This window comes from Oncorhynchus nerka, linkage group LG26 (assembly GCF_034236695.1).
Source record: "Oncorhynchus nerka isolate Pitt River linkage group LG26, Oner_Uvic_2.0, whole genome shotgun sequence".
NCBI lineage: Eukaryota > Metazoa > Chordata > Actinopteri > Salmoniformes > Salmonidae > Oncorhynchus > Oncorhynchus nerka.
In genome coordinates, this window is record NC_088421.1 from 27,141,907 (window position 1) to 27,167,757 (window position 25,851).

At 40.0% G+C, this 25,851-nt stretch overlaps 1 protein-coding gene across 2 annotated transcripts in view; it reads left to right on the plus strand.

Moving 5' to 3' along the window:
• The first annotated feature begins 2,054 nt into the window (after nucleotides 1-2,054).
• LOC115118739 (immunoglobulin mu heavy chain-like) overlaps nucleotides 2,055-25,851 on the plus strand; it is a 116,740-nt gene continuing 92,943 nt past the window's right edge. The window contains exons 1-2 of one of the 2 annotated variants that reach the window (XM_065010336.1): nucleotides 9,651-9,714; nucleotides 9,830-10,106. In XM_065010336.1, the coding sequence (XP_064866408.1) occupies nucleotides 9,666-9,714; nucleotides 9,830-10,106 (326 nt within the window). In that variant the 5' untranslated portion in view covers nucleotides 9,651-9,665. Of the gene's footprint in view, nucleotides 2,162-9,650; nucleotides 9,715-9,829; nucleotides 10,107-25,851 lie in introns of those variants that run through there. The other variant, XM_065010338.1, reaches the window with a different exon arrangement.

Genomic DNA, 25,851 nt, shown 5'->3' on the forward strand with positions numbered 1-25,851 from the left:
ACTACTTTAAAATGGAACTCTCACAAAACAAATACACGCTACACCAGTCATCATTTTTTAAAATAAAGATACAAATGCGGTAATTACAAACAACTCGATTATTAAAAATAAAAGCTTCTATGAAAATGTATAGAAATCAGAATAAAATAACAGTTGGACTGTTCCTATAGCCTTCTCAGACTCAACAACCCTGAAGAAATTATCGGCAGACAAAAAAACATCACTAAAAACAAAGATCACCAAAAAATAAATATTAGTTAAAACATCTGTGTGAAGAAAAGCACCAGAAATGAATGGCTTTCCACTACATTTCTACTCAACATTTTGCGACAAAGTAGCACCCATATTTGCACAAATATCAACATACATTTATGTGTACTTCCTAGTACTTCTGTCGTTCTGCCCCTGAACAGGCAGTTAACCAACTGTTCCTAGGCCGTCATTGAAAATAAGAATTTGTTCTTAACTGACTTGCCTAGTTAAATAAAGGTAAAATAAAATAAAACTTCCTAGTTCCATGTATAAAACAGTCATCAAAGTCTATGAAATATGCTTACATACACCGACATGAAAGGTATATAGTAAAACATGTTTTCCCTGAATACATATCTTATAACTGCTGTTTCAGTACCCCTCTCCTTCATCTCTCTACGTCAATGAACACCACCCTTTGCTTCTTCCCCTACTGAAACAGGGTATGTCTGTTTGTCATTAGAGGCCCTCTGAGTCCTGGAGAGTAGAGAAGAGCAGCTCCACCAGTTAAACTTCAACACAAACCATGTTCCCTGCATCTCTGATGCTGCTGGCAGATGCCTCCTGTGAGTGTGTATGGGGGGACAGACACAATAATGAAATCTGGGTCAGACTTAAATTTCATTGAAAAATCATGTTATCTGCAGTTGTATTATTATTCCTTATGTCCTTTCAACAGGTGTACAGAGTTATGAACTCAGCCAGTCTCTGACTGTCCAGCCAGGTCAACCACTGACCATCTACTGTAAGGTCTCATATTAAGTTACTAGCTTGTATACCATAGACTGCAGGGAAAATACTGCAGTGGATTGGACATTAGTAGTTAGTAGTGGTGGAAGCACACAAAGACAGTCTGAAAAACAAGCCCAGCATCACCAGAGACACTTCCAGCAACACCTTTTTTTAACAGGACAGTCTGCAGACTGAAGAAACAGCTGTGTATTATTGTGTTTGATGACCACAGTGATACAAACCAGCACCAGACAGGTACTACAACTCAATCAATCTGCAATCTGAGTGTATCTACAACTCAAGCCACCCATGATCTAATGACTCTGCAATACTTATTACATGACATTTCTTCATGTGAAAACACAGGTTAAGCACATGATATAAAACAATAAAACACAAAGCATCTACCTCCACTACATTATTGTAACCTTGTAAACTGTCACGGTGGAAAACAGTTTATTAACTGTGATTGTCAGCCTACACATAATTACTCATGTCATCAAAGTGTATTAAATAAACATATATTTAAAAATAAAAACATCTGAATACATTTCTGATTACTGGTGTTTTAGTGTTTCCCTGTCCGGTGTCCCTATTTACCCCTCTCCTCCACTCTCTATAGAATTAGGAATTAGAATACTAGAATGGACATGAAACTTCTTATGATGGGATGAAGGTCAAGTTTTAATTATTTTGGTCAGGGACTATGTCAACCATCGTTTGCCAGTGCTGCGATAAGATATTGTGTAAAAAAATGAATTTGAAGAATTTATCTGTCCTGTATGTTTGTTAGCTAGCTAGCCAGACAGTTTTAGAGGATTCCATGATTTTTTTCTAATTAAACTATTCTCTAATTATATGCTTGCTCAATGTATAGCTCCAACCTTCACCATAATATAATATATAATAACAAGTTCCAAACTGTGGACCTTCCTATTAAGACTATATGATATGAGCTTCAGTATGCTCACCTCTACAGTACAACCCCTCCCTCCATCCATCTCTCTACGTCAATGCAAACCCACCCTCTTGTTCTTTCCCTACTTAAACAGTGTCTGTATGTCTGTCCTTAGAGGTCCTCTGATTCCTGGAGTGTAAAGAAGATCAGCTCCCACCAGTTCAGCTTCAACACAAAACATGTTACCTGCATCTCTGCTGCTGCTGGCTGCTGTATCCTGTGAGTCTCTCTGCTCATACAAATAGAGATTATTACAACTCTGAAATGATCTAATCTAATTTCTGATGAAAACTGACAATGCTGTGTATTGATGTATGTTCCTCATTACAGCTGTCTACTGTGGTATTGAACTCATCCAGTCTGGTCCAGTGGTTATAGAACCAGGAGTGTCTTTCAGCATCTCCTGCAAATTCTCTGGGTTTTCTATATCTTCTTATTGTCTTGGATGGATACGACAAGCTGAAGGGAAAGCTTTGGAGCATGTTGGTCTTACATGCAGTAGTAGTGCTTCCACTGTAGACTCACTAAAGAGCAAGATCACTTCTAGATATGACAGTTCCAGCAGTACAGTGTTTCTACAAGGGAACAACTTCCAGACTGAAGACACAGCTGTGTAGTATTGTGCCCGTGAGACACAGTGGCACAAACCATGACCAGGCTCTACAAAAACCCTTCCTTCATTGTAGCTTATAATAGACTTATTAATTTAAATAGAACAGAGATGTTCACTTAGGAAGCAACACTGATTGACAATACATTTCACATGCTGTTGTGCAAATGGAATAGACAACAGGTGGAAATTATAGGCAATTAGCAAGACACCCCCAATAAAGGAATGGTTCTGCAGGTGGTGACCATTTGGTGACTATTTATGGTGGAACTGAGTGCTAGAAAAACAATAGTTTTTCTGATCTGTTTTTGTTTAGCTCTGCTTTTGGTTTGCTTCCTGTCTTTAAGTTTGGTGTGGGGTTTTATTTTGTTTGCCTCTTCTTGGGCAAATTACTTTGGCACTCACGGTGAGTGTCTTTTAGGTTCCAGTTGTTGTTGCTAGTCAACTTTCAGTGGACACCCCCATGAGTGTCTTTTAAGAACCCCTCGTGAAACCCCACCTGTTTCATTTTGGGGTTTGGACTGTTAGTTTCCCCTTCTATTTGAGTGACAATTTGGGGATTCCTGCTGGGGAATGTAACATTTTTAATATTTATAGCTTCTACAGTTAAACATATTTTTCCCACTGATATTCCCATCAATTTAATATCATCTCCTTACGCAAAATTTACCTAGCCCATCTTCCTTTCTCTCCCTCTACCTCCTTATATAAAACCTCTATTTGTCTGAGAGTCCTAGTGTGTCCCTCTGAATCCTGGAGAGTAGAGAAGAACAGCTCACAACAGTTCAACGTCAATACAAACCAGAGACTCACTATGGTTAAACTAATGAGAATAGCTGTACAAAAACCATCTTGTAGAGAAAGGAAGGACCTGCACAAACACACAGACACTCGTATGGTATGACCAGTAGACCATGACAAGTGGATAAATGAGGAACAATTCTAATGATGGGGCACTCTGTCTCCATATGATTAAAATAAATACCAGTACCGGTGAAGACTCTGCTATTTAAATATATTACAAGAAAAAAGTTTAATATGGATGTTGATGGAAAATACTTTCGTTTGTCAAAACGAAAGAACACTAAACGTAGTGTTTCATATTTACCCCACCCTCCCATTCAAAAAGATAACATAAAGAGGGTCTCTGGGTTTACAGATTGCAAAGGTTGTGTCCAATATTAGTGTATTATGTAACATGATGTCCTATGAGTGTTATCTGATGAAGATCATCAAAGGTTAGTGATTCATTTATCTATATTTCAGCTTTTTGTGACCCCTCTCTTTCGCTGGAAAATGGCTGTGTGTGTTTTTGTGACTTGACTATGACCTAACATAATCATATGTGGTGCTTTCGCTGTAAATCATTTTTTAAATCGGACACCATGGGTAGATTAACAAGACGTTTATCTTTCATTTGCTGTATTGGACTTGTTAAAACCTGTTAAGGCTACCCCAGAATACTGCCCCTTCTGGAGGAATTCGGCACCCATATAAACCATGATAAATTTTTGTCAAAAGTTGCTAATATATGCAATTAAAAATTGTTATCGAATAGGAAACACTCTAAAGCTTATAAAACCGTTTAAATTTTGTCTCTAGCTAAAGCAGAAGTCTCAGGGCATGCATTCTCCCAAAGTCTCTCTTGTAATGGGAAAAGTTGCCATCACTTTGACGTCATTGTATACACACTTCCCAAACAGCTATAACCATGGAAACACGTTCTATGTCTTCAGCGTGAAGCCTGCTTTCGATGAGGCGTGTAACTGTGAGAATCGCGTGCTCACGAGACGTTCAGCGTGACCAAACGTCCCGGTGACGCAAAAAAAAGTTTCACCAATGGGAGATTGGATATTTCTCTCTCTTTCTCCCAGGACAGACTGAACAACGTGTGCTAATCTGTTCGCCCTCACGATTGCTGTAGACCTTTATAACATGCTAAGGCTTAATTATAAACATAGTTTGACAAGTTTACTCGAAATATAATGTATACTTTCGACGTTTTGGTGCGCAGCCACTTGAAATTTGCATACATTTCGACCGAAAAGTGTCTAGTTTGAGAACGGAAAGACACAGACTTGCAAACTGAACGCTAACTTGGTGAGTATTAACCCTTCCACGTCTTCTGAAGCAAGAACAGCCATGGTAAGGGAATATTTACGTCTTCATTTTGGGTTTCTGCCGACTCCATGATAGAGGAGTCAGCATGCTAAATGAGAGCGCCGACTCTCTATTATAGCCTAGTAAACGCCAAATGTAACGTTAAAAATAATTGTAACATAGCAATTGCATTTAGAAGAAGTTTATCTTGCCATACATATGTAAAACATGCATATTTAGTCAAAGTTTATGATGTGTATTCCTTGTTAGCTGACGTTATCTGCCGGAGCTATTTATTTCTCCTGACATTGCAGTAGCATTTTTTGAACGATGCATAATTGTAAACAGAGATTTATGGATATATATTGCATATTATTGAAAAAAAAATGAATGTACTGTGTAACATGTTATATTACTGTCATCTGATGAAGATTTCAAAAGGTTAGTGAAATTATTTTTCTTTTAATCCTGCGTTTGTTGATTGCATATTTTTTCCTACTTGGCTAAGCTAATGAGGTATGTATGCAGTGGTGGTTGGACATAAATATGTGCTATGTTTTCGCCGTAAAACATTTTAGAAATCTGACTTGCTGGGTAGATAAATAACTTCTTTATCTTTCATTTGAGCCATTTTTCAAGCGATTCTGTGGGGGTTAAATATTTTTAGGATTATTTCTTGCGTTCCCTGCGCCACATTACAGCTCAGGGGGGGGGGGGGAGTTCCCAAAGGGGAACTAGTAGCTCTAACAGGTTTTAAAGTTACATATTTACAAAAAATATTTTTGAAATTATATTAATAATAATATAGTAATATTTTGATTCCAAAACATCCGGTGATTTTCCCAGAAATACTCATAATAAACATTGATAAAAGATGCAAGTGTTATTCACAGAATTAAAGATAGACTGATCAACTATGCAACCGCTGTGCCAGATTTTTTTTTAACTTTACGGAAAAAGCATTATCTGAGAACGGCGCTCAGTACCTGCTAATAAACAATTAGTCAATTCCGCCATCTTGGAGTCAAACATTCGAAATATTCACTTACCTTTGATAATCTTCATCAGAAGGCACTCGCAGGAATCCCAGTTCGACAATAAATTACAGATTTTTTCCATAAAGTTCCATAAAGCCCATCATTAAGTCACCTGTTAGCGTGTTCAGTCCAGTAATCAATCTTCATGGAGGCGCGACCATTTCCTCCATGACAAAAACTCAAAAACCTCCCTTACAGCTCATAGAAACAAGTCAAAACATGTCTGCAATCAATCGTGATGTTTTTAACATATAACATCAATAAGGTTTCAACCGGAGGATTTCATTGTCTGAAAAAAAGCCCTGGAACGAGAGGATACTCTCTCGGGAGCGCGCTTCATGAGACTGAGGCGCTCTGCCAGACCCCTCACCAAAAGGGGTCTCATGAGCCCCTCCTTTATAGTATAATCTTACAACAAGGATGTAAAGACGGTGACATCTAGTGGAAGCCCTGGGAAGTGCATGCACATCCATAACTATCAGGGATTTAAATCGGCTCTGTTTTGAAATTCGACTTCTCAATTCCTGTTTGGATTTCTTCTCAGGTTCTTGCTTGCCATATGAGTTCTGTTATACTCACAGACATCATTCAAACAGTTTTAGAAACTTCAGAGTGTTTTCTATCCAATACTAATAATAATATGCATATATTAGCATCTGGGACAGAGTAGGAGGCGGTTCAGTTTGGACACGCAATTCATCAAAAAGTGACATATGCTGCCACTTAACCTAACAGGTTAATAAATAAATGATTTAAGACAATTGATGTATGGATGACTCATAGTGAAGACTGGGTTCGTGCAGATAACCTACAATTTATGACGTTTGGAATGAGACGAATGTGAGGTAATGAAGAATTCATTAATCAGATGACTCTTGATCAGATATGAAAATATCTGAAATGTTATATTAGGAAAATTATAACTTTGTAATCTGAATATTTTCCTTGGTCCCCCGACTTCCTAGTTAACCTTTTTGGGATAGGGGGCAGCATTTTCACTTTTGGATGAATAGCGTGCCCAGAGTGAACTGCCTCCTACTCTGTCCCAGATGCTAATATATGCATATTATTATTAGCATTGGATAGAAAACTCTGAAGTTTCTAAAACTGTTTGAATGATGTCTGAGTATAACAGAACTCATATGGCAGGCGAAAACCTGGGAAAAATCCAACCAGGAAGTGGGAAATCTGAGGTTTTTAGTTTTTCAAGTCAGTCCCCATTGAAGATACAGGATTCCACTAGATGTCAACATTATTTAGAACCTGTTTTGAAGATTCTACTCTAAAGGAGGGGCTCATAAGGGCTCTTTGAGTGAGTGGTCTGGCACAGCCTCGATCTGGAGCGCTCAAATTGTCCGGTTGGAACATTAATGAAGTTTATGTTAAAAACATCCTAAAGATTTTTTCCATACTTAGTTTGGCATGTTTCTACGGGCTGTAACGGAACTTTTTGAACTTTTCTTCCGACGTCCGGCGCGACCTGAACGCGCTTTTGAATTTGTTTACCAAAAGCCCTAACAAAAGAAGATATTTGGACATAACTGATGGACATTAACGAACAAATCAAAACATTTATGGTGGAACTGGGATTCCTGGGAGAGTATTCTGATGAAGATCATCAAAGGTAAGTGAATATTTAAAATGCTATTTCTGAGTAATTTTGACTACCCAATATGGCGGGTATCTTTTTGGCTGCTTTGTTGTCTAAAAGCTGTACTCAGATTATTGCATGGTTTGCTTTCTCCGTAAAGTTTGACACAGCGGTTGCATTAAGGAGAAGTTTATCTAAAGTTCCATGTAAAATAGTCATATCTTTATCAATGTTCATTATGAGTATTTCTGTAAATTGATGTGGCTCTCTGCAATATCACCACATGTTTTCGAACTACTGAACATAACGCGCCAATGTAAACTCAGATTTTTTTAAATATAAATATGAACTTTATCAAACAAAACATACATGTATTGTGTACCATGAAGACCTATGAGTTAGTGATTCATTTTATCTCTATTTCTGCTTTTTGTGACTTCTCTCTTTGGCTGGAAAAAATGGCTGTGTTTTTCTGTGGCTTGGTGGTGACCTAACATAATCGTTTGTGGTGCTTTCGTTGTAAATCCCTTTTGAAATCAGACACTGTGGCTGGATTAACGGGAATTGTATCGTTAAAATGGTGTAAAATACCTTTTGAGATTTTTGTTGTTTTGAATTTGGCGCCCTGCACTTTCACTGGCTGTTGCGGGGGGAGTTCTGCTACCCCGGTCCTAGACAGGTTAATGATAGTAAAGACATGACAAGTGTCTTCAGAAAGTTTTCAGACCACTTGACTTTTTCTCACATTTTGTTACATTACAGCCTTATTCTAAAATGTATAAAATGAAATAGAATCCTCAGCAATCTACACACAATACCACATAATGACGAAGCAAAAACAGGTTTAGACATTTTTCTAATACATTAAAACGAAATAACAGAAATAACTCATATAAATAGGCATTCAGACCCTTTGCTACGAGATTCTAAATTTATCTCAGGTTATCCTGTTTACATTCATCATCCGTGCAATGTTTCTAAGACTTGATTGGAGTCCATCTGTGGTTCATTCAATTGATTTGACATGATTTGGAAAGGTCCCACAGTTGACAGTACATGTCAGAGCAAAAATCAAGTGATGAGGTCATAAGAATTGTCCGTAGAGCTCCAAGACAGGATTGTGCTGAGGCACAGATCTGGGGAAGGGTACCAAAAAATGCATGCAAAATTGAAGGTCCCCAAGAACACAGTTGCCTCCATCAAGACTCTCCTAGAGCTGGTCACCCATCCAAACTGAGTAATCGGTGGAGAAGGGCCTTGATCAGGGAGGTAACCAAGATACCCAATGGTCACTCTGACAGAGCTCTAGAGTTCCTCTGTAGAGATAGGAGAACCTTCCAGAAGGACAACCATCTCTGCAGCCCTCCACCAATCAGGCCTTTATGGTTGAGCGGCCAGACGGAAGCCACTCCTCAGTAAAAGGCACATGACAGCCTACATGGAGTTTTCCAAAAGACACCTAAAGACCCTCAGACTATGATAAACAAGATTCTCTGGTCTGATGAAACCAAGATGGAACTCTTTGGCCTGAATGCCAAGCATCAAGTCTAGAGGAAACCTGGCACCATCGTTTTGGTGAAGCATGGAGGTGGCAGCATCATGTTGTGAGGGTGTTTTTCAGCGGCAGAGACTGGGAGACCAGTCAGAATCGAGGCAAACATGAACGGAGCAAAGTTTTGAGAGATTCTTGATGAAAACCTGCTCCAGAGTGCTCATGACCTCAGACTGGGGTGTCGGTTCAACTTCCAAAAGGACAACGACCCTAAGCACACAGCCAAGACAATGCAGGAGTGGCTTCGGGACAAGTCTCTGAATGTCCTTTAGTGGCCCAGCCAGAGCCTGGACTTGATCCCGATCTAACAATGTCCAGCAATGCTCCCCGACCAACCTGACAAAGCTTGAGGATCAGCAGAGATGAATGTGAGAAACTCCCCAAATACAGGTGTGGCAAGCTTGTAGCATCATACACAAGAAGACTCAAGACTGTAATTGTTGCCAAAGGTGCTTGAAACAAAGTACTGCGTAAAGGGTCTGTATACTTATGGAAATGTGATATTTGCAAACATTTCTAAAAATCTGTTTTTAGTTTGGCATTATGAGGTATTGTGTGTAGATTGATGAGTAAAATAAAACAAATGAATCATTTTTAGAATAAGGCTGCAACATAACAAAATGTGGAAAAAAGTAAGGGGTCTGAATATTTTCCGAAGCCACTGTATATGTCCTCTCCCTATCCAAATTCCACCTAGCCCCTCTTCTACCTAGCCCCTCTTCCTTTCTCTCTCTCCTCCATATATAAAACCTCTCTGAGAGTCCTAGTACGTCCCTCTGAGTCCTGGAGAGTAGAGAAGAGCAGCTCCCACCAGTTCAGCTTCAACACAAACCATGTTCCCTGCATATCTGCTGCTGCTGCTGCTGCTGGCAGCTGTCTTATGTGAGTCTCTTCCTCAACAGTATAAACTAAAAGGAACATTAACAGCTTCAATATACACATTTCCATGTTCACAGTGATACTAATGAATGGTTTTCATGTTTTCTTCTCCAAACAGGTGTTCATTCTGATGTTCTAACTCAGCCAGGTTCTATGGTTGTTAAGCCAGTGTCACTCACCCTCTCCTGTAGGATTTCAATAACAAGATATTGTCTTCACTGGATTCGACAGCCTGAAGGAAAAGCATTGGAATGGATGGGATACAAATGCAGTAGTGGGGGCACTGAAACCAAAGACTTACTAAAGAGCAAAACCAGCTTCACAGTTAACACCTCCAGCAATACAGTGTTTCTACAAGGGAAGAACTTTCAGACTGAAGACACAGCTGTTTATTAATATGGCCGAGACTTAGTGATACAAAACATTACCAGTTTTCTACTGAAAGTTGACTAGCAACAACAACTAGAACCTAAAAGACACCCACCATGAGCGCCCACTAAATTTGCCCAAGAAGAGGGACACAAAAGAAAACCCATGCCAAAATTAAAGATAGGAACCACATATTTCAAGACAACTAGAGCACTGGCCAAGCCACTCATAAATATCACCTGGGCCAGCACAGGTTAACTTCTTGCGTCGAGCCATCCCGGATCCGGTATCGTGACTACAGCCTCAAGCTCATTACCATAACGCAACGTTAACTATTCATGAAAATCGCAAATTAAATGAAATTAATCTATTTGCTCTCAAGCTTAGCCTTTTGTTAACAACACTGTCATCTCAGATTTTCAAAATATGCTTCTCAACCATTGCAAAACAAGCATTTGTGTAACAGTATTGATAGCTAACGTAGCATTTAGCGTAGCATTTAGCGTTAGCATTCAGCAGGCAACATTTACACAAAAAAACAGAAAAGCATTCAAATAAAATCATTTACCTTTGAAGAACTTCAGATGTTTTCAATGAGGAGACTCTCAGATAGCAATTATTCAGTTTTTCCTGAAAGATTATTTGTTTAGGACAAATCGCTCCGTTTTCTGCGTCACGTTTAGCTACGGAAAAAAACCTGTATCCAGGATTGTGTAAATCTATCCGCAAGCTCATTAGCATAACACAACGTTAACTATTCATGAAAATCGCAAATGAAATGAAATTAATCTATTTGCTCTCAAGCTTAGCCTTTTGTTGGGGCGGCAGCGTAGCTTAGTGGTTAGAGCGTTGGACTAATAACCGGAATGGTTGCGAGTTCAAACCCCCGAGCTGACAAGGTACAAATCTGTCATTCTGCCCCTGAACAGGCAGTTAACCCACTGTTCCCAGGCCGTCATTGAAAATAAGAATGTGTTCTTAACTGACTTGCCTGGTTAAATAAATAAAAAATAAAAAAATTGTTAACCTCTTGCTTCTATTCGGGACACTTGCGTCCCAACTAGAGCTCTGGAAATGCAAATGCGCTACGCTAAATGCTAATAGTATTAGTTAAAACTCAAACGTTCATTAAAATACACATGCAGGGTATTGAATTAAAGCTACACTCGTTGTGAATCCAGGCAACAAAGTCAGATTTTTAAAATGCTTTTCGGCGAAAGCATGAGAAGCTATTATCTGATAGCATGCAACAATACACTACAACACAAAAGACCCGCAGGGGACGTAAACAAAATAATTAGCATTTCGGCGTTACACAAACCGCACAATAAAATAGAAAACATTCATTACCTTTGACCATCTTCTTTGTTGGCACTCCTAGATGTCCCATAATCACTATTGGGTCTTTTTTTCGATTAAATCGGTCCATATATAGCCTAGATATCATTATATGTAGACTGTGTGATCAACGGAAAAAAAGAGCGTTTCATAACGTAACGTAATTTTTTAAAATTCAAAAAGTCGACGATAAACTTTCACAAAACACTTCGAAATACTTTTGTAATGCATCTTTAGGTATTAGTACACGTTAATAAGCGATAAAATTAATCAGGAAGGCGATGTAAAATCCTTAGCTGTCGTCTGGCAGAAAATGTCCACAGGAAGGCTCCACAAAAAGAGCTGGGCGGAGACTTGGGGGAAGTGGTCCCTTGATTAGGTTCAACCAAGAATCAAAGCTGAATCAAATGACAAGACTCTAGACAACGTGTGTTAGCTGCAGGAGTTGAAATCTCATTCTTATGTAATTCGGTTCACTTTGAACAATTGCTGGAAGTGGCGCAAGGATATTTATTTCCATTTTCTGTGATCAGGTTTTCCTGTGCTTTTCGATGTAACTGCCGTTCTGGTAAAGCCACAGCAGTGATTTAACCAGTTTTATAAACGTCTGAGTGTTTTCTATCCACACATACTAAGCAAATGCATATACTATATTCCTGGCATGAGTAGCAGGGCGCTGAAATGTTGCGCGATTTTTAACAGAATGTTCAAAAAAGTAGAGGGTAGAAGCAAGAGGTTAACCTCTTGAACCTATGGGGGCGCTGTGTCATTATTGGATAAAAAGACGTGCCCGTTTTAAGCGCAATATTTTGTCACGAAAAGATGCTCGACTATGCATGGAATTGACAGCCTTGGAAAGACAAAACTCTGACGTCTCCAAAACTGCAAAGATATTATCTGTGAGTGCCCCAGAACTAATGCAACAGGCGAAACCAAGATGAAGTTTCATACAGGAAATGCCCCAGATTCTGAAGGCACTGTGTTCCAATGTCTCCTTATATGGCTGTGAATGCGCCAGGAATGAGCCCGCGCTTTCTGTCTATTCCCCGAGGTGTCTGCAGAATTGTGACGTGTTTGTAGGCATATCATTGGAAGATAGACCATAAGAGACTACATTTACCTGGTGTCCCGCCCGGTGTCCTGTGTGCGTAATCTGTAGGTCCATGCGCGTTCCATTTCTTCAGAAGAGAAAGTAAAAATCCATCGTGGCAGATATCGTCGATAGATATGTGAAAAACACCTTGAGGATTGATTCTAAACATCGGTTTGCCATTTTCTGTCGATATTATGGAGTTAATTTGGAAAAAAGTTCGCGTTTTAATGACTTATTATTATGATTTTTTCCTTACCCAAACGTGATGAACAAAACGGAGCGAATAGGCGACACAAATAATATTTTTTGTAAAAACGGAACATTTGCGATCTAACAGAGTATCCTCATTGAAAACATCTGAAGTTCTTCAAAGGTAAATTATTTTATTTGAATGCTTTTATGGTTTTTGTGGAAAATGTTGCATGCTGAATGCTAACGCTAAATGGTACGTTAGCCATCAATACTGTTACACAAATGCTTGTTTTGCAATGGTTGAGAAGCATATTTTGAAAATCTGAGATGACAGTGTTGTTAAACACCTTCCCACTAATGAGATGGGAAACCAGCACAGGTATAACACATACTGACTAACAAGGTGACATGAATTGGTGCACCCTACGTGCTAACGTGCTAAAACTCCTACCTCAAAACATAAATTGAGAAACCACAACCTGAAACAGGCCCTACCTATCTATCATTACATATCACAGAATAAAATCACATACAGATAACAGAATACCGTCTCTATTATATAGCTTAATAAAATTGTTATTCACCAAAATTAATATTGAGGGATTCAGATGGTCTCATTGTGATATACTTTGATGACACAGAAACAGGTTGTAGAAATACTCAACTGTCATATGTTATAAGTCAATTTAAGTTGTTCCTGGGTCAATGTTGTTAAATTCCATTACAGAGCATCTCAAGATGACCTCATACCAGGTAAAATGTAGGGATATATCAAAGCCTCCTGTGATTGGCCCTTCCAGTGAAGAGGAAGGAGCTCATGCAAATCTCTCCAGTCCTCCATCTTGATTAATGTCTGTGTTGGAGGCTGTTTCTGCAGAGGACTGTCTCAACTACCTTTAGAGGACTTAACAAATCACCATGTTTCCTACCACAGGAGTATTCTTACTGACAGTCTATTGTCGTGTCTTTGGCTATGCCGGATTAAGTGATATGACATGCTATTCTATAAAATCCTTTCTCTGTAATTAATATTACCTGATTGAGCTAATCATGTAAATGTAATTAACTAGAAAGTTGGGGCACCACAAAATAATATTTATAGAGCTGTTATCTTCCGAATAAACTCTTAAAGACCTAGTAATATTTTACATCAATAGCAGTCAATATTAATCGTCACCTTATTTCTGTCTCATCTGAAAGTTGTAAATTCTTGGTTATCTTCACGAACCCTGGCTAACAAGTTGAATCAGCAATACAAAATTAGGTTTAATTATTTATTTACTAAATACCTAACTAATCACACAGAATTACATATACATAGAATTAATCATACATTGATTGCAAATTATGTCATAAAGGAAAACGTCCCTAGCAGACGGAACAGATATGCCAGCTGGTTACACAAAGAAACGGGGTTGGGGTTGAGTGAAAGAGTGGGAAGACTTGAGGAACAAAGGGAGAAGCTGTGTCTCTATCGGGCCGTAGGCAGCTACTCTATCGTAAATACAGAATCTTACGCATTCTAAATTACTGCCCATTTGGAAAATGAAAATGCAATAACTATTTACTCTGAGCTGCGCTACAGTAGGTTGGTGGTAGATGGAAGGCCGTGTTGCCGAACAGAGTCCTTTGTTTTTGAAGATTTTTCCTTGGTGGTGAACGGGAAATGTTGCAGTGTCGTTGTTGTGTGGTAGATGGGATACTCTGTCCGTCCTTTCCTAGCCCACGTTTACAGCTGCTGTTGCTAACTCAACGGCTAGGATGTCTCACTTCTTTAGTGAGTAAGAGTTCAAAGTTTATACCATTCACAACCAAAGCTCACGCTGAGGTTGGCTTAGTTCTCTAGTTGAAATGTTAGTCCTTTTCAACGTATGGACCGTCGTCCTATCGTCCTCGGAAGAGGAGGTTATATTTCATCAAGGGCTTATATAGTGGAGGGAGAAGGGTGTGTTTCATAGTTTATAACCCATGTCTCTTCACAGGGGTGGGCCACTGATTGAGCAGAGCCCTATCCTTATGAAAACCTAATTTGGAAGCTAAAATGACATTTAATCTTTTCACAAATAATTTTACATTTAATCAATTGAATTGCACAACAATTCCATGTGAATCAAATAACTATAATGTATAGACTTTCCCAGATACAGTTTATGGCATCATATTCATTAAAACCTGTTAAGGCTATGCACAATACTGCCCCCTTTGGAGGAATTGCGTGCCCATAGTAAACAGAAAGAAAATCTGTCCAAAATTGCTAATATATGCATATAATAATTATTATTGAATAGAAAACACTCTAAAGCTTCTAAAACCGTTCGAATTATGTCTGTATGTAAAGCAGAACTCATAGGGCAGCCATTCTCCAAAGCTCTCTCTCTCATCAGGAAAGTTGGGCCAACTTTGACGTCATCGCCCCCACCCTTCCCAACCAGCTACGGATCTGGGAACAGTTTCTATGTCTTCGGCGTGATGTCTTCTTTCAATAGGGCGTTTCATTGTGAAAATCACGCAGCCTTTCACATGCACTCTCATGCGCGCGTTGCGCCTGGAGTGTCCTTTGTTCCAGCAATCAGGACACGATGCCAGTTTGTCTGTTCGAGTTGAGAATTGTTTTGCACGTTTAGAACATCCTAAAGCTTGATTCTGCACTTAGTTTGACCAGTTTAGTCGACATATAATATGTAATTTTGAAGTTTTGATGCGCAACCATTCGAATTTTGGATGAATTTCAGCCGGAATTTGTCGCGTTTGATAAGACACAGACTTGAAAGCCAAACGCTGTTTTTGGTAAGTATGACTCCTTCCACGACTTCTGATCGAAGAACATCAAAGGTAAAGGAATATTTATGTGGTCATTTTGTGTTTCTGTTGACTCCAACATAGCGGAGAAATATTGCTAATGTCTGAGCGCCGTCTCAGATTATTGCCTAGTGAACGAATTCTGTAACGTTAAAAATAAATGTAACACAGCGGTTGCATTAAGAAGCAGTGTATCTTTCTAACTATATGTAGAACATGTATATTTAGTCAAAGTTTATGATGTGTATTGCTGTTATCTGACGTTATCTGGTGGAGTTATCATAATTTCTCTGGACATTTTAGTAGCATTTTTTGAACATGTCGTCATTGTAAACAGAGATTTATGGATATAAATGGCATATTATTGAAAAAAACATAAATGTACTGTGTAACATGTAATATTACTGTCATCTGATGAAGATTTTCAAAAGGTTAGTGAATTATTTTAATTTTAATCCTGCGTTTGTGATTGCATCTTTTGTTCGACAAAATGGCGATTTAAATTAGCTGTGTCTTTGGTGGTGGTTTGACATAAATATGTGCTATGTTTTCGCCGTAAAACATTTTAGAAATCTGACTCGCTGGGTAGATGAACAAGGTGTTTATCTTTCATTTGAGCTATTGGACTTGTTAATGTGTGGAGGTTAAATATATCTAAGAATATTTTTGCATTCTGTGCGCCATGTTTTGAGTTGAGCGTGGGGGGGGGTGCCCTAGGGGAACGTGGTAGCGTGAAGTTAAGTACCAACGCATATTTTCAACTGGTTCTATTACCGAAATATTGTTCCTTTCCCTCCACTTGTTTGATGTTCCCAGACTCTCTATGTTTAACAAAGGCTATTCAAGAGTCCCTCTGTAGAGTCAAGCGAGAGGGAAGGGAGAAAGATATTTATGGGGGGGGTCATAAACCTTACCCACAGGCCAACGTCATGACACTATCTAACAGGTGAGGATAATAACAATGTTTATCAAACAGGTTTTATTTACTTCAACATGATCTCTACTTTCTATTTCCACAGGTGTTCATGGTCAGACACTGACTGAGTCTGGACCAATGGTTAAAAAAAACTAGAGAATCACACAAACTGACCTGTACAGCCTCTGGGTTCACATTCAGTAGGTACCATAGGGCTTGGATGGAATTTGGATTTGTTGCCTTTATACACACTGGTGGTTCGAGTCCATTCTATTCTCAGACAGTCCTGGGTAGATTCACCCAGAGATGACTCCAGCAGTAAGCTGTACCTACAGATGAACAGCCTGAAGAGTGAGGACACAGCAGTGTATTACTGTGCCCAGTATACATATTGAGAGAGAGTGGTGAGAGAGCTGTTCAAAAAAATACTTCCCCATTCAGCACAAGCAGCATCAATACCCTCAGATTGTTGTTTAATGACAATGTTCACAAGCACATGCATGGAAATACGTTTTAACAAGGATCATAATTTCAATCCATTTTTTCAACATATTAGGATTACCAACAATGCAATAAACTATCCATGTCATTTGTGTCCCATAATTGAGACCTTTTCTAACCCCCGCCATTTTTCACTAACATTGGCAGTTATTTTCTCCCTGTTTCACTATCTTATGCAAATATCACTTGTCACTAGTCTTCTCTCACTCTCTCCACCTCTATATAAACAGTCTCTCATTGTGTGTTCCACGGAACATCCCTCTGAGTCCTGGAGAGTAGAGAAGTGCATCTCCCAGCAGTTCAGCTTCAACACAAAACATGTTCCCTGCATATCTGCTGCTGCTGCTGGCAGCTGCCTCCTGTGAGTCTTTGAATCTGGGGGAAATAACACATTAATGAAAACGTAATTAGACTGATATGATTTGACACTATTTGGAGCTTGTAATTATCTCTTCCTTACTTCTCTTCCCACAGGTGTTCACTGTGAAGAACTCACTCAGCCAGCCTCTATGACTGTCCAGCCAGGTCAACCACTGACCATCTCCTGTAAGGTCTCATATTCTGTTACTAGCTATTGGACAGCTTTGATCCAACAACCTGCAGGGAAAGGACTGGAGTGGATTGGGCAAATATATACTGGAAACACAATCTACAAGGATTCACTGAAAAACAAGTTCAGCCTCACTTTAGACTCCTCTAACAAGATAGTGACTTTAACAGGACAGAACCTGCAGACTGAAGACACAGCTGTGTATTATTGTGCCCGAGACTCACAGTGATACAAACCAGGGACAGACATGCACAAAAACTCACTCATTCCTTAAACAGTTGGAGTTACATGTATCAATCAGGAGGTGTGATATTTAAAAAAACATGTATTTATTTATTTAACCTTTATTTAACCAGGTAGGCCAGTTGAGAACAGTTCTCATTTACAACTGCGACTTGGCCAAGATAAAGCAAAGCAGTGTGAACAGACAACAACACAGATATTACACTTCTTAACAAGTAAAATCCCACCCATGGAATGATTCATTTAGTTTATACTACATGGTTATCTTTGAAAGGGTGTTAGAGATAATATCTATGCTCAATATACAGTATTGCTCCAACCTTCTCCATAATATAATATATAATCACAAGCTCCAACCTCACAAGTTACAAACTGTGGACCCTCTAATTAAGATGACATAAGAGCTTCAGTATGCCGGCCTCTACAGTATAACCCCTCTCCCCTTTCCCCTCCATCAATGAAAACCAACCCTCTGGTCCAATGCTAATTTCACCTATCCCCTCTCTTCCTTTCACCTCCTCTACCTCTCCCTATAAAACAACTCTGTATTAGTATGTCCCTCTGAGTCCTGGAGAGTAGAGAAGAGCAAAACCCACCAGTTCACCTTCAACACTAACCATGTTCCCTCCATCTCTATTGCTGTAGCCAGCCTCCAATACTGACCAGCTCATGTAAGGTTTCATACGCTGTTACTAGCTCTAGTACAAATTGGATTTGCCAGCCTGTAGGGAAAACACTGGAGTGGATTGGATGTACTGTATCAATAATGGAGCATAACTTATAAATATGAACAAGTTCAGCATCACTGGTGCCACTTCCAGCAACACATTGTTTAAAAGGACAGACTGTGCAGACTGAGGACACAGCTGTGTATTATTGTGCTCGCCTCCACAGTGATACAAACCACCAAAATTCACCCACCCCTTAAACAGTAGGAGTTTTATGTATCTCCCAGGAGGGGGCAATATTAACCTTCTTAACTTCTTATGGCTGGGGGGCAGTATTGAGTAGCTTGGATGAATAAGTTGCCCAAAGTAAACGGCCTGCTCCTTCGTCTCAGTTGCTAATATATGCATATTATTATTAGTATCGGATAGAAAACTCAAAAGTTTCTAAAACTGTTTGAATGATGTCTGTGACTATAACATAACTCATATGGCAGGGTAGCCTAGTGGTTAGAGCGTTGGACTAGTAACCGGAAGGTTGCAAGTTCAAACCCCTGAGCTGACAAGGTACAAATCTGTCGTTCTGCCCCTGAACAGGCAGTTATCCCACTGTTCCTAGGCCGTCATTGAAAATAAGAATTTGTTCTTAACTGACTTGCCTGGTTAAATAAAGGTAAAATTTAAAAAAAAAAATTTAAAAATATATAAATGTCAAGCAGAATCCTGAGGAGAAATCAAAACAGGAAGTGAGAAATCTGAGCTTGGTATGTATTCACTGCAGTCCCCAATGAAATCCCCTTGAGATATTAATGATGTTGTACTGCCTAGGGGTTCCACTAGATGTCACCCATCTATAGAAATTTGAATGAGACCTGTGTTGTGGGAGTGAATGAGAGCAGAATCATTCCTGTGTCTGGCAATCAGACATTTTCTGATCACACGCATTTTTCATGGCATCCACTTGCGTTCCATTGCTCATGAAGACACAAAAGAATACTCCGTTTGGAACTTTATTGAAGCTATATGTTAAAAACATCCTAATGATTGAATCTGTACTTAGTTTGAAACGTTTCTTCGACCTGTAATTTAACTTTTGAAGTTTGTCCGACGTAACGCTGGCCAGAATGAGCGTTTGAATATGTATACCAAACGGGCTAACAAAAGAAGGTATTTGGACATAAATAATGGACATTATCGAACAAAACAAACATTTATTGTGGACCTGGGATTCCTGGAGTGCTTTCTGATGTAGATCATCAAAGGTAAGGGAATATTTATCATGGTCATTTCTTGTCAATTACTTCCGGCGCCGACAGAGATGGCCACCTTGCTTCACGTTCCTAGGAAACTATGCAGTATTTTGTTGTTTACGTGTTATTTCTTACATTGGTACCCCAGGTAATTTTAGGTTTCATTACATACAGTCGGGAAAAACTACTGAATATAATAGCAACGTCAACTCACCATCATTACGACCAGGAATATGACTTTCGCGAAGCGGATCCTGTGTTCTGCCTTCCACCCGGGACAACGGAACGGATCCCAGCCGGCGACCCAAAACAACGACGTCCTAAAAGAGGCAAATGAAGCGGTCTTCTGATCAAGCGCCGGAGACGGGCACATCGAGCACCACTCCCTAGCATACTACTCGCCAATGTCCAGTCTCTTGACAACAAGGTTGATGAAATCCGAGCAAGGGTAGCATTCCAGAGAGACATCAGAGACTGTAAAGTTCTTTGCTTCACAGAACATGGCTCACTCGAGAGACGCTAACGGAGTCGGTGCAGCCAGCTGGTTTCTTCACGCATCGCGCCGACAGAAACAACCATCTTTCTGGTAAGAAGAGGGGCGGGGGGGTATGCCTTACGATTAACGAGACGTGGTATGATCATAACAACATACAGGAACTCAAGTCCTTCTGTTCACCTGACTTAGAATTCCTCACAATCAAATGTCGACCTCATTATCTACCAAGGGAATTCTCTTCGATTATAATCACAGCCGTATATATTCCCCCCCAAGCAGACACAACGATGGCCCTGAACAAACTTTATTTGACTCTTTGCAAACTGGAAACCACATATCCTGAGGCTGCTTTCATTGTAGCTCGGGATATTAACAAGGCTAATCTGAAAACAAGACTCCCTAAATTGTATCAGCATATTGATTGCGCAACCAGGGCTGGTAAAACCCTGGATCATTGTTATTCTAACTTCCGCGACGCATATAAGGCCCTCCCCCGCCCTCCTTTCAGAAAAACTGACCACGACTCCATTTTGTTGCTCCCTGCCTACAGACAGAAACTAAAACAAGAAGCTCCCGCGCTCAGGTCTGTTCAACGCTGGTCCGACCAATCTGATTCCACGCTTCAAGACTGCTTCGATCACGTGGATTGAGATATGTTCCACATTGCTTCCAACAACAACATTGACGAATATGCAGATTCGGTGACCGAGTTCATTAGAAAGTGCATTGACGATGTCGTTCCCATAGCAACGATTATAACATTCCCAAACCAGAAACCGTGGATTGATGGCAGCATTCGTGTGAAACTGAAAGCGCGAACCACTGCTTTTAACCAGGGCAAGGTGACCGGAAGCATGACCAAATACAAACAGTGTAGCTATTCCCTCCGCAAGGCAATCAAACAAGCTAAGCGTCAGTATAGAGACAAAGTATAGTCGCAATTCAACGGCTCAGACACAAGAGGTATGTGGCAGGGTCTACAGTCAATCACGGATTACAAAAAGAAAACCAGCCCCGTCACGGACCAGGATTTCTTGCTCCCAGATAGACTAAATAACTTTTTTGCCCGCTTTGAGGACAATACAGTGCCACTGACACAGCCCGCAACCAAAACCTGCGGACTGTCCATCACTGCAGCCGACGTGAGTAAAACATTTAAACGTGTTAACCCTCGCAAGGCTGCAGGCCCAGACGGCATCCCCAGCCGTGTCCTCAGAGCATGCGCAGACCAGCTGGCTGGTGTGTTTACGGACATATTCAATCAATCCTTATCCCAGTCTTCTGTTCCCACATGCTTCAAGAGGGCCATCATTGTCCCTGTTCCCAAGAAAGCTAAGGTAACTGAGCTAAACGACTACCGCCCCGTAGCACTCACTTCCGTCATCATGAAGTGCTTTGAGAGACTAGTCAAGGACCATATCACCTCCACCCTACCTGACACCCTAGACCCACTCCAATTTGCTTACCGCCCAAATAGGTCCACAGACGACGCAATTGCAACCACACTGCACACTGCCCTAACCCATCTGGACAAGAGGAATACCTACGTGAGAATAATGTTCATCGACTACAGCTCAGCATTTAACACCATAGTACCCTCCAAACTCGTCATCAAGCTCGAGACCCTGGGTCTCGACCCCGCCCTGTGCAACTGGGTACTGGATTTCCTGACGGGCCGCCCCCAGGAGGTGAGGGTAGGTAACAACATCTCCACCCCGCTGATCCTCAACACTGGGGCCCCACAAGGGTGCGTTCTGAGCCCTCTCCTGTACTCCCTGTTCACCCACGACTGCGTGGCCATGCACGCCTCCAACTCAATCATCAAGTTTGCGGACGAGACTACAGTGGTAGGCTTGATTACCAACAACGACGAGACGGCCTACAGGGAGGAGGTGAGGGCCCTCGGAGTGTGGTGTCAGGAAAATAACCTCACACTCAACGTCAACAAAACAAAGGAGATGATTGTGGACTTCATGAAACAGCAGATTGAGCACGCCCCTATCCACATCGATGGGACAGTAGTGGAGAGGGTAGTAAATGTTTTAAGTTCCTCGGCCTACACATCACGGACACACTGAATTGATCCACCCACACAGACAGCGTCGTGAAGAAGGCGCAGCAGCGCCTCTTCAACCTCAGGAGGCTGAAGAAATTTGGCTTGTCACCAAAAGCACAAACTTCTACAGATGCACAATTGAGAACATCCTGTCGGGCTGTATCACTGCCTGGTACGGCAACTGCTCCGCCCGCAACCGTAAGGCTCTCCAGAGGGTAGTGAGGTCTGCACAACTCATCACTGGGGCAAACTACCTGCCCTCCAGGACACCTACATCACCCAATGTCACAGGAAGGCCAGAAAGATCATCAAGGACAAAAACCAGCCGAGCCACTGCCTGTTCACCCAGCTATCATCCAGAAGGAGAGGTCAGTACAGGTGCATCAAAGCAGGGACCGAGAGACTGAAAAACAGCTTCTATCTCAAGGCCATCAGACTGTTAAACAGCCTCCACTAACATTGAGTGGCTGCTGCCAACACACTGACTCAACTCCAGCCACTTTAATAATGGGAGTTGATGGAAATATATGTAACATATATCACCAGCCACTTTAAACAATGCTACTTAATATAATGTTTACATACCCTACATTACTCTTCTCATATGTATATGTATATACTGTACTCTATTTCATCTACTGCATCTTTATGTAATACATGTATCACTAGCCACTTTAAACTATGCCACTTTGGTTACATACCCTACATCACTCACCTCATATGTATATACTGTACTCAATACCATCTACTGCATCTTGCCTATACCGTTCTGTACCATCACTCATTCATATATCTTTATGTACATATTCTTTATCCCTTTACACTTGTATAAAGGTATAAGGTAGTATTTTTGGATTGTTAGATTAGATTACTCGTTGGTTATTACTGCATTGTCGGAACTAGAAGCACAAGCATTTCGCTATACTCGCATTAACATCTGCTAACCATGTGTATGTGACAAATACATTTGATTTGATTCGATTTATGTTGATGTCAACATGGCGGCTATTGTGACTAATTCTTCTGAGCGCCATCTCAGATTATTGCATGGCTGGCTTATTCTGTAAAGTTTTTTTGAAATCAGACACAGAGGTTGCATTTAAAGAACTTATGAACGAGAATAGTGTGTTTTTTTACTATTAAATTGTGGCATTGTAACGGCTTTCTTCTGGTGAAGGAGAGGAAGACCAAAGTGCAGCGTGGTAAGTGTCCATAATGCTTTTAATAAAGACAAATGAACACTCGAACAAAAACAATAAACGATAACGTGAAATCTACAAAAACCGAAACGACAAACACACACACTGAAACAAACCAAAAGTGAAACCCAGGCTACCTAAGTATGATTCTCAATCAGAGACAACTAACGACATCTGCCTCTGATTGAGAACCATACTAGGCCGAAACAGAAACCAAACATAGAAAAACAAACATAGACTGCCCACCCCAAATAACGTACTGACCATACTAAATAAAGACAAAACAAAGGAAATAAAGGTCAGAACGTGACAGGCATGGGTTGTTCAATGACAGACTTGTATTTGTTTAAAATCACTTGATGGTTTCATTTCAGAGAGACAAATAATCATTATTTTGTGCAAAATTCTATATATCTGTGTTAACTCCATCAGTCCTATTTACAGTGTAATTTACAAAATTATACCTTTTTAAACATTGTATTAAAATAATGTTTTTTTTAAATCAATTACTATATTTGAGTTTAACCACAATATTATTGTACTATTTGTTTTGTCTTTTCAGCTGGATTTAACTGAAATTGCAAACAACTTTCTAAGGCTTGTTTAAAAAATCCAAAATCCAGTGTAACCAGCTCAGGGGTAGTCCAGACCCAGCACAGGCCAGTGTAACTGACTCTCCCGGTCTGTTCACCACTGGCTCAGAGGAGGTGAGTGACTGCCCCTGGACAGCTGAAAAACAGACCGAGAGTTTAGATGTCTATCACCCACCAGCCAATTAGCACAGCTCCTCTCCTGTTTCCTACACTGGAAAGATATAACTCACCTGAGATGAGAGCCAGGAGGAACATACATTATAGAACTCTTATTGTGGGATGGATCTAAAATTCTGTAAAAGTAGAAGCACAGACTGGGAGTGGTCATCGTGACTGAGGGAGATGGTCTGTGGAGGGCAGTTATATCAGACTATTGAAATGGGAGGAGACCTTGGATCTATGTGAATAGAAAAACATTTGCGTCTCTATGGTGTTAAATGTTTCTCACCGTAGATCTAGTGGTCTAAAATACTACGTATACTGGTACTGTTGAGAAAAGTTTTGGTGAAGACTCAAGGTGTTCATGTAATAGTGACAAAGCCACTTATTGTGCCAGTGTATCAATAAGAAGTTTTGGGGCCTTGAAACGCACTATATACTGTGCATTCGGAAAGTATTCAGACCCCTTGACTTTTTCCACAATTTGTTACGTTACAGCCTTATTCTAAAATGTATTAAATTATTGTTTTCACTCAACAATCTATATACAGTACCCCATAATTACAAAGCGAAAACAGATATTTATCCAATTTAAAAACATAAATACCTTCCTTCATTATCTCCCCTAAGTTCCCATAATTGATCCATTACTGTTTTTAGTTTTAGTATATTTCTGTTTGCTGATCACATTAAAACTTCTTATGGCTACAGGGGCAGTATTGAGTAGCTTGGATGAAAGGTGCCCCGAGGTGCCAAGAGTAAACGGCCTGCTCCTCAGTCCCAGTTGCTAATATATGCATATGATCAGATTTGGATAGGAAACACTCTGAAGTTTCTAAAACTGTTTGAATGATGTCTGTGACATCAGAGCCACTGGCTCTTTCATACTGTACATTTATCATGAATAAAATGCAGAAACAAAGAACACCACATATTGGTCATTGGTCTCTGTTCCTATAGAAACTATCAGCCCAGATCCAATCACTAAAATAACTGAACCCCCAAATCTAAAAATGGGGATTGAAGCTCCAAGCTCCGATCTCTGTTCCATCGCACTTCTGAAGACAATGGAATTATCCGGTTGGAACATTATTGACGTTTTATGTTAAAAACATCCTAAAGATTGATTCCATACATCGTTTGACATGTTTCTACAGACAGGAATATAACTTTTTGACATTTCATCTGCAACTAGGGAACGCGCTTCATGACTTTTGGATTTGTTTACCAAACGTGCTAACAAAAGTAGCTATTTGGACATAAATGATGGACATTATCGAACTAAATCAAACATTAAATGTGGAACTGGGATTCCTGGGAGTGCATTCTGATGAAGATCATCAAAGGTAAGTTAATATTTATAATGCTATTTATGACTTCTGTTGACTACCCAATATGGCGGTAATATCTTTTTGGCTGCTTTGTTGTCTGAAAACTGTACTCAGATTATTGCATGGTTTGCTTTTTCCGTAAAGTTATTTTGAAATCTGACACAGCGGTTGCATTAAGGAGAAGTGTATCTATATTTCCATGTCTAACAATTGTATTTTCATCGACATTTATAATGAGTATTTCGGTAAAATGATGTAGCTCTCTGCAATATCACCAGATGTTTTTGCAACAAGTGAACGTAATGCGCCAATGTATACTGAGATTTTTTTATATAAATATGCACTCCAACAAAACATGTATGTATTGTGTAACATGAAGTCCTATGAGTG